The 13,360-nt window shown below is 47.4% G+C and overlaps 1 protein-coding gene across 9 annotated transcripts; it reads right to left on the reverse strand.

The window, feature by feature from the left end:
* Positions 1-402: 402 nt before the first annotated feature.
* Positions 403-12,874, reverse strand: ZDHHC4 (zinc finger DHHC-type palmitoyltransferase 4). Of its 9 annotated transcripts, none has more exons than XM_008958397.4 (8): positions 11,955-12,871; positions 10,707-10,887; positions 8,709-8,832; positions 7,701-7,774; positions 7,130-7,308; positions 5,947-6,072; positions 4,121-4,365; positions 403-762 (listed from the first exon to the last, which is right to left on the reverse strand). In XM_008958397.4, exons 3-8 carry the CDS (start codon positions 8,823-8,825, stop codon positions 469-471), a joined length of 1,035 nt encoding a protein of 344 aa, XP_008956645.3. In that variant the 5' UTR covers positions 8,826-8,832; positions 10,707-10,887; positions 11,955-12,871; the 3' UTR covers positions 403-468. The 9 variants fall into 9 exon arrangements, with proteins under 9 accessions (XP_008956645.3, XP_063461698.1, XP_003832992.3 ...); XM_063605628.1 differs by having other exon boundaries at positions 10,707-10,952; XM_003832944.5 differs by having other exon boundaries at positions 11,733-12,871.
* Between the last annotated feature and the right edge of the window lie 486 nt (positions 12,875-13,360).

A 13,360-nucleotide genomic window follows, 5' to 3' on the forward strand; every position in this document is an offset into this window, starting at 1 on the left:
ACTGGCCGGAAGGCAGGCCTGGGTGAGGACACTCTGTTGTTGAGATGAAAATCCCCTGGGGGAGAGAGGAGAATAGAGGGGGCATAAAAGAGAGCACAGCCAGGCACAATGCGCAGGCGCTGAGTCAATGAGACCCTCCTGCACATCACACAGGTCAGAGACACGGCCGCAAGCCCCTCCTGTCCACATGCCCAGAGTTTAGAGACACCAAGGTCTCAGCATCACCTAGAACCTCTGAGAAGTCATCTCTTGATCCCCTTGACACCAGGACTTCAGAGATGCCCGGTTTCAAAAGAAGACAAGCAAGGGGGATTCCTCAGTCAACACCCATTTTCCCCTCTCTCCCTTGCCCACCGAAAGTGATTTATAAGCACAGCAGAAATCAAAACAAACAAGCCATGCTTGGAAAACGAGGATCCACATGTGTAAATAAACGGGAACTACAGCTCAAAGGCAGTCACACACTTGTCATTCTTGTTTCTTCCTCTCATGACATGGAAAGGCAGGTAGAAAGATCTCTTGAAGGTTGCTCCGAAGCCCGTGGGAGTGAATGTTCCGGTGGACTTGGGGCTCTGCTGATGGAGGCCAGGCCACAAGGGGACAACGCTGGCACCAGGCCCAGTCACCTCTGTACCACTCGTTAGTAGTCTGGTTGGTGGCCGCCAGATACAGGACAAACAACAGGTAGCCACCCAGGAGGAAGCTCAGGACCACGACAAAGCCCAGCATGAAGACAATCCGTGGAAAAGTCAGGAACAGGTACTAGGGGCAGAGAAAAGGTAGTGCTTTAGGCAGCTGGACTGTGACATCCATGAGAGTGAACACTGGCCAACCCTGGGCCTGCCACAGCCACCAGCGCTGCTTCCTCAGCCCACCTACTTGTGTCCAAATGTGACAAACTGAACATAAACAGCACTGAGAAGCAGCCCAGAATAATCCCAGTACATACAAGAGTTTCCTGTGGGATGAATGAAGTGTTCACACTGAAGGAAAAGGGAAAGTTTACTTAGGAAATGTGCTATTCCAGTTAGCTATTTATAAAATAAATGCAGACTTCATTCATCAAAATAAAATCCAGATGGACGAAAGAGATCAATGTCTTTCTTAAAACAATACAACCCCAAAAATAGATGTACAAGGATATTCATTGTATCATTGATTTTATCAGCCCCTCTTCCGAAGTTTTTTTCCTTTTCTTAATAAATAGAAACAGGGGCCGGGCGCAATGGCTCACGCCTATAATCCCAGCATTTTGGGAGGCCGAGGCGGGCAGATCACTTGAGGTCAGGAGTTTGACACCAGCCTGGCCAACATGATGAAACCCTTCTCTACTAAAAATACAAAAGTTAGCCGGGTGTGGTGGCACATGCCTGTAATCCCAGCTACTCAAGAGGCTGAGGCAGAAGAATTGCTTGAACCCGGGCGGTGAAGGTTACAATGAGCTGAGATTGTGCGACTGCACTCCAGCCTAGGCGACAGAGCGAGACTCCATCTAAAATAAATAAATAAATAAATAAATAAATAGAAACAGGGTCTTGCTATGTTGCCCAGGCTGCTTTCAAACTCCTGGCCTTGAGTGATCCTCCTGCCTTGACCTCCCAAATTGTTGGGATTACAGGCGTGAGCCACTGTGCCTGGCCAAGAAACAAGTTAACTGTCCATCCGTCAGGAAGGTTAAACTCTGGGATGGTCACACAATGGGAAAACGAGGAGCCATGAAAAATGATGTCAATTTCTATGTACTGATTGTGAAAAGATTTAATATATTGACTAATGAGAAAGGCAAGATGTAAGGATTACACTGTCATCTTGTTTGGGTAAAAACAAAACTGACTCCGTAAATGGTATATGACCATAGGAACTGCGCTGCTTACAGTTTTGTAAGTTATTTTTGTAATAAGCAAAATGAAGAATTTAGAAAGTTTAATATTTTTGAAAGTCACAAGAAAAGAGAACATTTAACAAAACTCCTGATGGAGGAGACTTTCTTGTTGAAGTTACAAAGAAAACAAATTTGATGAGAAAGAATGTCTGAACTTTTCTATACCAAAAAAACCCCAAAAAACCCAAAACCCCATTCCCAAGATCCAAAAGATCCACAAACAAAAAAACAGTATAACAAAAGATTAACCGTCATTATTATATAAAGACCTCAAATCAAAAGTGATTCTGGGCCAGTCATGGTGGCTCACACCTGTAATCCCGGCACTTTGGGAGGCCAAGGTGGGAGCATTTGAGCCCAGGAGTTCCAGGTCATAGTGAGCTGTGATGGTACCACTGCACTCCAGCCTAGGTGACAGAGTGAGACTCTGTCTCAAAAAAAAAAAAAAGTTACCATATGACCCAGCAGTGCCACTTCTAGGTGGAATGTACCCAAGAGAAATATAAACATAAAACATAAAAACATAAACATAAAACATGTTTTATAAACATAAAAACATATGTCCACACAAAAAACTTGTACATGAATGTTCACAGCAGTATTACTCAAAAATAGCCAAAAAGTGAAAACACCAAAATGTCCATCAACTGATGAACAAATAATTAAAATTCAGTCTATCCATACAACGGAATACTATTCAGCCATAAAAAAGAATGAAGTAAGGCCGGGCACGGGGTTTCATGCCTGTAATCCCAGCACTTTGGGAGGCCGAGGCGGGTGGATCACTTGAGGTCAGGAGTTCAAGACCAGCCTGGCCAACATGGTAAAACCCCTTCTCTGCTAAAATTACAAAAATTAGCCAGGCGTGGTGGCTCATGTCTGTAATCCCAGCTACACGGGAGACTGAGGCAGGAGAACTGCTTGAACCTGAGAGGCAGAGGTTGCAGTGAGCCAAGATCACACCGTTGCACTCCAGCCTGGGCAACAAGAGCGAGACTCCATCCCAAATAAACAAAAGGAATGAAGTAGATTCGTGCTACATGAATTAACCCTGAAAACCTTGTGCCACAAGAAAAAAGCCAGTGGAAAAGACCATATATTGCATGATTCCATTTATATGAAGTGTCCAGAAAAGGTCTATCCCGAAAGACAGAAAGTAGATTAGTGATTACCTGGGTCTGGGGGAGGAGGGAATGGGGAGTGTTTCCTTTTGGGGATGATGAAATGTTCTGAAATTAGATAGTAGTGAGGGCTGAACAAGTCTGTGAATATACTTATACCACTGTGGGATACTTTAAAGGGTGAATTTTATGATATGTGAATTTTTTTTTTTTTTTGAGATGGAGTTTCGCTCTTTCGCTCTTGTTGCCCAGGCTGGAGTGCAATGGCACGCTCTTGGCTCACTGCAACCTCCGCCTCCCAGGTTCAAGTGATTCTCCTGCCTCGGCCTCCCGAGTAGCTGGGACTACAGATGCTGGCCACCATGCCTGGCTAACTTTTTTGTATTTTTAGTAGAGACGAGGTTTCACCACACTGGCCAGGCTGGTCTTGAACTCCTGACCTCAGATGATCCACCCACCTTGGCCTCCCAAAGTGTTGGGATTACAGCTGTGAGCCACCATGCCTGGCCCAATATGTGAATTTTATATCAGTTTAGAAAAAGGAAAAACTTCACGTTTGTTTGTTAGTTTCTGAGACAGGGTCTTGCTCTGTCACCCAGGCTGGAGTGCAGTGGTGCAATCTCGGCTCACTGCAACCTCTCCCTCCCGGGTTCAAGCAATTTTTGTGCCTCAGCCTCCCAAGTAGCTAGAACAATGGGCATGTGCCACCACACCCAGCTAATTTTTTTGTGTTTTAGTAGAGATGGGGTTTCACCATGTTGCCCAGGCTGGTCTCAAGCTCCTGAGCTCAGGCAATCTGCTTGTCTTAGCTTCTCAAAGTGCTAGGATTACAGGCATGAGCCACTGCACCCGGCCCTGGCTCATTTTTGTATTTTTTGTAGAGACAAGGTCTCTACAGGAGACCAGTTATTCAATCATCAGTTGATGGACATTTGGGTGTTGCCCAGGCTGGTCCTGAACTCCTAGCCTCATGCGATCCTCCCACCTCGGCCTCCAAAAGTGCTGGGATTATAGGCGTGAGCCACCACACCCCACCTAACTTCCTGCTTTTACTGGAAAAATAAATGTCTTTTTTGCGATTCTGAAACTTGAAGTCAGAAACCTACAGCATAATTACCTGAATAAGAAAGACCGTGTCCATAACACGGAGGTGTCCAAGGTCATCGATGTAAGTCTCCTGGTATAGATCTGACATCACCACCAAGTGGACCAGAAAAGTGGTGCTCACAATGGCGACGGTGGCAGCCGAGGCCGTCAAGGTCAAGAGGTAGATGAGGAAGTACCTGATGTTCCAGGCCCCGATGCAGTTGTTCACCCAAACACAGTGATGGTCGAAACGGTGCACACACCAGTTACACACACCTGCACAGAAACAAGGGGGCACGTGCTGGGATGGTGCTTGATGAGACAAGGACACCGCACACCTGCTGAGATTTTCACAATCTGTCCACTGGATGTGTCATCAGAGGAAAATGGCAGCTGCTTAGTTCCAAACTAAGCTTTTGGAACTGTGGTGTCCAGTACAGGAGCAACCAGCCAAATGTGGGTATTGAGCACTTGCAATCTGACTACAAGACAAATCTGAGGTGGTGGCGGCATGCACCCATGGTCCCAGCTACTCAGAGGCTAGGCGGGAGGATCACTTGAGCACAGGAGGTCAACGCTGCTGTGAGCTATGATCACGTCACAGCACTCCAACCTGGGTAACGGAGTGAGACCCTATCTCAAAAAACAAACCAAAAAACGGAGAGGACATTTTGTCAATATTGACAAATTTACAGTTGTCTTTTTACTACAATACTCCTTTGAATTCAGTGTGAATATGGAGGCAACACAAGAGTTAGTTAATTTACTTGACTTGGATAGACATAGTTTTAAAACTGGTATTCCTGCTTTAAAGTCAATTCTTCTGATTAAGATGAATCATTATGTCAATGTAGACATGGATGGTGAAGGAAAATTATTTTTTTGGTACCGAATTCAGATATTGGAAAACTTTTAAGAATATCTGGACATAGCTTGCACATGTAAGCCTACTTTTTCAACTGTACATTTTATTAAATCTAAATACACAAGCATTTCCACATGAAAATTTAGTGTCCAAATCAAGATGTGCTATAAATGTAAGATACACACCAGATTTCAAAGGCTTAGTATGAAAAAAAGAATATAAACTATCTCATGAAGAGTTTTTTACATTGATTACATGTTAAAATGATATTTTACATATGTAGGTTAAATAACATCCTGATTAAAACTGTCTCCAAGCACAGCCACATTTTGAAAAACATTTTTTAAAACTTTCTATTCATGGCCTTTTTTTTTTTTCTGAGACAGGGTCTTGCTCTGTTGCTGAGACTGGAGTGCAGTGGTTTAATCATAGCTTACTGCAGCCTCGATCTCCTGGGCTCAAGTGATCCTCCCGCCTCAGCCTCCTGAGTAGCCAGGACTACAACTTTTGTATTTTTTGTAGAGGTGGGGTTTCCATGGTGCCCAAGCTGGTCTTGAACTCCTAGGCTCAAGAGATCTGCCTGCCTCCCAAAGTACTGGAATTCCTGGCATGAACCACTGCGCCCAGCCACATTCTATTTTTGTTAGACAGCACTGGTCTAGAATCTTGGGCCCGCCCCAGAAGACTAGGCTTTGTAGGACTGAAATCTGCAAACACAACATCCGCAGAAACAACTTGTGGGGAGCATGTCCTGCCACGTGGCGAGGGAAGGGCTGTTATGCCCAGAGATGAGGACTGTCTACTACACAGGAACACAAGACCTGACCCTCACTCATCTGAAAGAAACCATTATCTCAACTCTACAAGTAGTGGCCACACCATATCTGGGGGTGAACTGGCTCTGCCTTCGGATTCAGGAAACATTCCCTCACAGACGAAGCCCACACATGTGCTGTTGGAGGTGCCGCTGGAGTCACGAGAGCCACACTCACTGCAGTGCTTGGATCGAGCTGGTTTCCTTAAATCACAAGTAGAGCACCTCACGTTCTTTGGAAACATCACTTCATCAAATTCATAAACATGAAGAAATAATAATTCATTTGCTTTTGTTATAATGCCTGGGAAAAGTAAGGACATATGTCAGTTTCGTGCAATATGGTGGACTGGATGGTCACAAAACCCGTCCTGATAAAACACAACTGAAACTGCTATCTTTAATATCGTAAGTAATTCTTTTTTTTTTGAGACAGAGTCTTACTTTGTCATCCAGGCTGGAATGCAGTGGCATGATCTTGGCTCACTGCAACCTCTGCCTCTCAGGTTCAGGTGATTCTCCCACGTAAGCCTCCTGAGTAGTAGCTGGGATTACAGGCGTGCTAATGCACACGTGGCTAATTTTTGTATTTTTTTTGTTAATACAGATGGGGTTTCACCATTTTGGCCAGGCTGGTCTGGAACTCCGGACCTCAGGTGATCCTCCCACCTAGGCCTCCCAAACAGGCTGAGATTACAGGTGTGAGCCACCACGCCCAGTCACGCAATTCATTTTTAATAATGGCTTTATTGAGATATAACACACAAACCTAATTCACTCATTTAAAGTGTACAATTCTGCCGGTGCGGTGGCTCACGCCTGTAATCTCAGCACTTTGGGAGGCTGAGGTGGGTGGATCACGAGGTCAGGAGTTCGAGACCAGCCTGGACAACATGGTGAAACCCCATCTCTACTAAAAATACAAAAATCAGCTGGGTGTGGTGGCACACGCCTGTAGTCCTAGCTACTCGGGAGTCCGAGGCAAGAGAATCCCTTGAACCCGGGAGGCGGAGGTTGCAGCGAGCTGAGATCGCCTCACTGCACTGCAGCCTGGGCGACAAAGCGTGACTCCGTCTTAAAAAACAAAAAAAGGAACAGTACCATACCGATCACATGCTCTATATATGACAAAATGAAGTGAAAGCATTAAAAAGATAAACTAAAAATTTTAAGTGGTTTTAAATAACCCATGGGTTGAAGAAGAAGAAAAAAATTAGAAAACACTCAAAACTGAAAGGTAATGAAAATGCTACACATCAAATCTTTTACAAAGTCCTCAGGGGGGGCCTCTCCTTGTTTGCAGCACTATTAGTAAGACAGTGGAGCTGTCACCATGCTGTATGCTAAGAGCCTCAACTTACCAGGATTGGTTACACAAGTCAGGGTGAAAAAAAACAGGTTTACAACTAGCAGCAGATAGGGCAGAAGAAGGTAATACAAGGAGAACTCCAGCTCCTGACAGTAGCCAAATACTTCCCAGGTGTACTCAGTATAAACCATCCCTTGCAAGACCAGGTGCAGGACAATGAAGGTGTGGTTTCTGAAAGAAAACAGGCATGGCTTGTTCATGGGGGTTTCTTCTTGAAGAAATTGTATGATACTAAAGAAAGTAACCAACGGCCAACCACTTCCTTTGGGCTTGAGATAATAGTAAGAATTACATAGAAAACTATGTGAAACATTTTGCATGTATTTAACAGAAATTCGCAATCTGTAAATATCGCTTTTTAAAAGTAGGCAAGTTAAAACCTCCATCTCAAAAGGCAGATTAACTATGAGTAGAGGCTCCCAACTCAGGACTCCTGATTCTTTCCGGCCTTCTTTCCCTCACCATGCTGGAAACCACAAGGAGCTTCCTGAAGCTAGAGGATCTCAACAATTAATAATCAAAGCAGAAAAGAGAAGAATATTTAAACTCTGAAAGAGAAATACCTCATATGGAAAAGGTAATGAAGCAATCCATGCACGGCTCTCTGAAGACATTCTGGAATTATACAGGAAAATATCTGAAACAAAAGGAAAGAGAAAGACTCAATTTCATTTCTCACTTCCTCCACTCCCAAACAAATCAGACACTCCACATACAGCTGGCAATCTGGGTGATAGTAAGTTTTGTTTCCCTATATGGGTGAAGAAGTGATTTAGCAGAGAATAAAGAGGGGAATGCTTTCTACTAGTCTTTCCTTTCACGCCAACTCCATTTCTAGTCTGATTCTGACGAAGGCACCTGTCAGTGTCTTCAGGGAAAGAGAGGTGAGCAGAGGGGATGGGTCAGGGAATGTCAATGTGAAGGCCGCTCCTTCCCCAGCCTGGGTTCAATCCCAGGTTCCAGCATCCACACCCAGATCACTGGGCATTGGCCCAGGTCCCTCCCAAGTCAATGCCTTCCCATAGGCTGCTTGCCCCGTTTTGCTCACTTTGATCCCTGAAGGAGGGGGGCCAGCCAATGCTGAGCTTTCTGCTCATACATCCCCCAGAGTCACCCATTAAGCCCCCCAGGCGGACCCTGCTCACATCCATGCCCAATCACAGGCATCTAATCCAGAGGAAAACAGCAACCTCTTCTCTCAAAGCACCACCGCAAGAGGACTTTCAGCAGGAACACAAAACCCACACAGACAGAGGCTGTGGAATATCCCACAACTGCCATCAACGAAATAAATCCATCAATGATGTTAAGTGGCATCTTTTTTTGTTGTTGTTGAGACAGGGTCTCACTCTGTAGTCCAGGCTGGAGTGCAGTGGCGTGATCATAGCTCACGGCAACTTCAGAATCCTGGCTCAAGGGATCCTCCTGCCTCAGCTTCCTGAGTAGCGGGATTACAGGTGTGAGGCACTGCACCCGGCCTGGCATCTCTTTTTTGTCCTGTAGCAAAACCTGTGAGTCTCTTAGACTAACACAGTATTCAAATTCCAGTGCCATCCAAGGATCATCCTTACCTGTGCTCCTCCCCTGGCCAGGCCTTTCAAGCTATGGGTTTTCGAGCAGACGCAGATAAGAACAAGACCCATCAGCACCGAAGCCAGGTAGAACAAGAAGAGGACCAGAAAGTCCATCCTGCAGCTACAAAGGAACAGAAAGAGTGTGACTATCTGCTACTGAAAGGTTTCTTCCATGGCACACATTCTCAGACATCAACTCCCAAATGGCTACCAAAACAGAATTCATCTAGACTTTAATGACATCTCAAAGCAAAAAGCAGAAAGACAAACAGAACAGAATTCACCAATTCTTAGGCACACATAACAGAGGCCTGCTGCCTCTCAGTGGGGCCTCCAAAATGGTCCTGAGCTCCCTCCATCAAGATAAAAATTCTGGGCCAGGTGCAGTGGCTCATGCCTGTAATCCCACCACTCTGGGAAGCAGAGGTGGGTGGATCGCTTGAGCTCAGGAGTTCGAGACCAGCCTGGGCAACATAGTGAGACCCTGTCTCAATTTAATAAAATAAAAAATAAAAAATAAAAAAAGAAAGATAAACTTTTTTTTTTGAGACAGAGTTTCACTCTTGTTACCCAGGTTGCAGTGCGGTGGTGCGATCTTGGCTCACTGCAACCTCCGCCTCCCAGGTTCAAGCAATTCTCCTGCCTCAGCCTCCTGAGTAGCTGGGATTATAGGCACGCACCCCATGCCTGGCTGATTTTTGTATTTTTAGTAGAGACGAGGTTTCACCATGTTGGCCAGGCTGGTCTCGAACTCTTGAACTCAGGTGATCCACCTGCCTCGGCCTCCCAAACTGCTGGGAGTACAGGCGTGAGCCACTGCACCCGCCCAAGATAAAAACTTTGAATCTAACACCCTAAGGCTGTGGCCTGCCTTTGAAGCATCTCCAACTTGCAAATCCAAAATAAACCAAGAAAGAAAATGCATCCTCCTTCCTTGCCCCCAGGCATGAATCATTCTTTCACTTCCTTAAATATTCATAAAGATACAAGATGTGTCCCCAAAGAATCTGCTGACAATGCCTTGAGAACAAGCATCTCCTAGAGGCAGTCAGGAGCCCTGCACCCAGAATCAGGCATCCTGTCCTAAGAAGCATCCCTCCAGGACACTGGCCACAACCATCAGGAATTACCCTCTGGAACCAGAGTCAACACACAGGCCTGCATTAAAATACTGGATACTGGGGCCGAGCGTGGTGGCTCAGGCCTGTAATCCCAACACTTTGGCATGTCGAGGCAGGTGGATCACGAGGTCAGGAGTTCGAGACCAGTCTGGCCAACATGGTGTAATCCCCATCTATACTAAAAACACAAAAATTAACCGGGCGTGGTGGCACATGCCTGTAATCCCCATCTATACTAAAAACACAAAAATTAACCGGGCGTGGTGGCACATGCCTGTAATCCCAGCTACTCAGGGGGTGGAGGCAGGAGAATCTCTTGAACCCAGGAAGCGGAGGTTGCAGTGAGCCGAGATCGCGCCACTGCACTCCAGCCTGGGCAACAGAGCGAGACTCCGTTTCAAAAAAAAAAAGAAAAGACACTGGATACTGGAACTCTTTTCCATAGTGTAGTGGTTTAAAAAAAAAAAAAAGAGAAGAAAAAAAAAGGTACTGGAATTGGCCGGCCGTAGTGGCTCGTGCCTGTACTCCCAGCACTTTGGAAGGCTGAGGTGGGAGGATCACTTGAACCCAGGAGTTCAAGACCAGCCTGGGCAACAAAGCGAGACCCCCATCTCTACAAAAAATACAAAAATTAGCCAGGTGTGGTTGCGCATGCCTGTGGAGGCTGAGGCGGGAGGATTGCTTGAGCACAGGAGTTCAAGCCTGGGCGACAGCATGAGACCCTGTCTCAAAAACAAACAAAAAAAGATACCGGAACTGGTCACTTTTGACCTTAGCAGATAAGATTCTGGGCTGTAATGCCAAGTGAGATAACCAAACAAGAAGCTATTCATGACATGATAGATGAGAGTAAACAAACAGCAGCAGTTCTCACGGGGTGATTCAGGGTACCCAGCCTACATTTCTCTTGGTTGGGTAATTTTCAGCCGGCAGCTCTGGCATTCCTCTTCCCAACATTCACAGATAATTCAAACAGCAGCTCCTCTTGGGCAGCAGTGTGTGCCTGGCATGACCAGTAGCTGCCGGACATGGTTCTTCCAGGAGCCTGGATCTGGCTGCAGAGACAGATCAATTCAACACCCACATAAGACGACAAGAGTTGCAGTCAAAGGCAGAATACCTGTGGAAAAGGATTTGGAAGTAGGGGATTTTCAGCACCCCCAGCATGAATGGGTAAGACTTTGGGAGAAATGGCCCAGACTAAGTTGCTTAGGCCTGCTCCCAAATCTTTGGGAGGCCCAGGCAGGAGGATAGCTTGAGGTTAAGAGTTCGAGACCAGCCTGGGCAACATAGTGAGATCACTGTCTCTACATAAAAATTTAAAAATCAGTGGGGCGTGGTGGCCCATGCCTGTGGTCCCAGCTACTTGGGAGGCTGAGGTGGAAGGATGGCTTGAGCCCAGGAGGTCGAGGCTGCAGTGAGCTGTGATCGTGCCACTGCCCTCCAGCCTGGGCCACAGAGCTGGACCCCATCTCTAAAAACAATAAAATAGGCCGGGCGCGGTGGCTCACGCCTATAATCCCAGCACTTTGGGAGGCCGAGGCGGGTGGAACACCTGAGGTCAGGAGTTCGAGACCAGCCTGACCAACATGGTGAAATCCGTCTCTACTAAATACAAAAAAAATTAGCTGGGCGTGATGGCGCATGCCTGTAATCCAAGCTACTGGGGAGGCTGAGGCAGAATTGCTTGAATCCGGGAGGCGGAGGGTGCAGTAAGCCGAGATCGCGCCACTGCACTCCAGCCTGGGAAACAAGAGCGAAACGCCGTCTCAAAATACAATAATAATAAAGACTTTGTGAGAAACAGCTAGTTGGGAAGAAATAAGCCAAGTCGGTAGCCTTGGGTCTCTCCCCGCCACTCCCCATTAGGGCCTCCCGAAGCCACCCCCATCCAAGGCACCTCCTGGGCGGGCCTGGCCGGAGATTTCCCTGGGGGCTGGAGCCCTGGTAGGGGGACGTGGAGTGCAGCAGGTTCGGAGGGGACACCGGGGCCGCCCCGGACTCGGGCGAGGTGGGGGTGGGACGGCGGCCCCACACACAAGGGGAAAGGGAGGGTCAGAGGAGGAGACTGACGGTCCTGGGACAGCCCAAGCTTCCCACAGCCCCGCGGAGGCGGCCTTACCGCCAGCCGCTGGGCTCCGGCGCCTTCCGGGCGCGATACGAGACTTCCTGCGGGCTCGTGACATCAGCGCGGCGCCCCCGAGGGGCTGACTTCCGGCGGAAGTGTGCGAGGGCCGCCGCGGGTTGCGGGGCTGGAGTAACAGTGACCTCCCCGGCGCCCTCGCAGCCAGCCTGGGGACCTCCGTGGCCGGGTGTAACCGCTGGGAAGTGCGATTTTATTTTATTTTATTTTATTTTATTTTATTTTATGTATTACCTATTTTCTTATTTACTTATGTATTCGTTCATTCATTCAGAAACAGCCTCGCTCTGTCGCCCAAGCTGGAGTGCAATGGCGCTATCGTAGCACACTACAACCTCCAACTCCTGGGCTCAAGCAATGCCTCCTGCCTCAGCCTCCCAAGTAGCTGGGACCACAGGTGCATGCCACCACACCCGCCTAATTTTTTTTTTTTTTTTTTTTTTTTTTTTTGTAGAGACGGGTGTCTCACTATGTTGCCCAAGCTGATCTCGAACTCCCGGGCTCAAGTGATCCTCCCACCTCGGCCTCCCAGAGTGTTGAGATTACAGGCGTGAGTCCCTGCACTGGGCTGGAAGTGGGATTTTAGAGCAGTACTGCCAGGAGACTTACAGGAGGACCGACCTGGGCCTGGTGGGGGCGATCATGCTGGGGCTGTGACAGGGACTAAGCTGCCCTGCGGCCTGCACAGAGCCCAGTCATGTCCCTGCTCAGAGCCCAGCAGGGGGATCCAGGTGGCCCAGGGCAGTCACACTTAGGGGGCTCTCAGACTATGTCTGTGTGGTGGACAGAGTTTGCTTTCAGCCACCCACACTGTTGAGATCTAGCAGAACAGTTCCAGCATCTTCCGTTGCAGAAGCGGGCAGAAAGCACAATGTGTACCCATCAGTCAGATTCCGCTCCATGTGTGTCCTTGCTCCTGATGACAAGGACATCTTGCTCTGTACAGCCCTAAATATCCTCGGGGCAGTGACAAATACTTGACCACAAACGTTGAGGATAAAAGGGAAGGCTGTTTGATGCTAGGCAGGCTTGGGGTAACAAGAGCTGCTTCCAAACATAGCCCTGAGAAGGCCCTGTGGGGTGTCCTTTGCTCTGACCATCTCTGAATCAGCTGAGGCCAGGGTCTATTCCTGATGCCTCTGAAGACCTGAGCCAGGCCTGTCCTCCTTTGAGGGGAAATGTCTGATCTCCAAACACTGGCCTTAAAGCTCTTCTCTTTTCCTGTCTCTTTGCTACCTATGTCAGCTTCTTGATGCTTTTTCTTTTTCTTTTTATGAAACTCCTTACCAACAGGATGCCTTGTCCTGTGTACATTGTATCCAAGGTCTTCATAAATTTATGGACCCAGAATTGAAAAACCAAGGCTCATACCTATAATTCCAGCA

This window comes from Pan paniscus, chromosome 6, assembly GCF_029289425.2.
Source record: "Pan paniscus chromosome 6, NHGRI_mPanPan1-v2.0_pri, whole genome shotgun sequence".
Taxonomy (NCBI): Eukaryota; Metazoa; Chordata; class Mammalia; order Primates; family Hominidae; genus Pan; species Pan paniscus.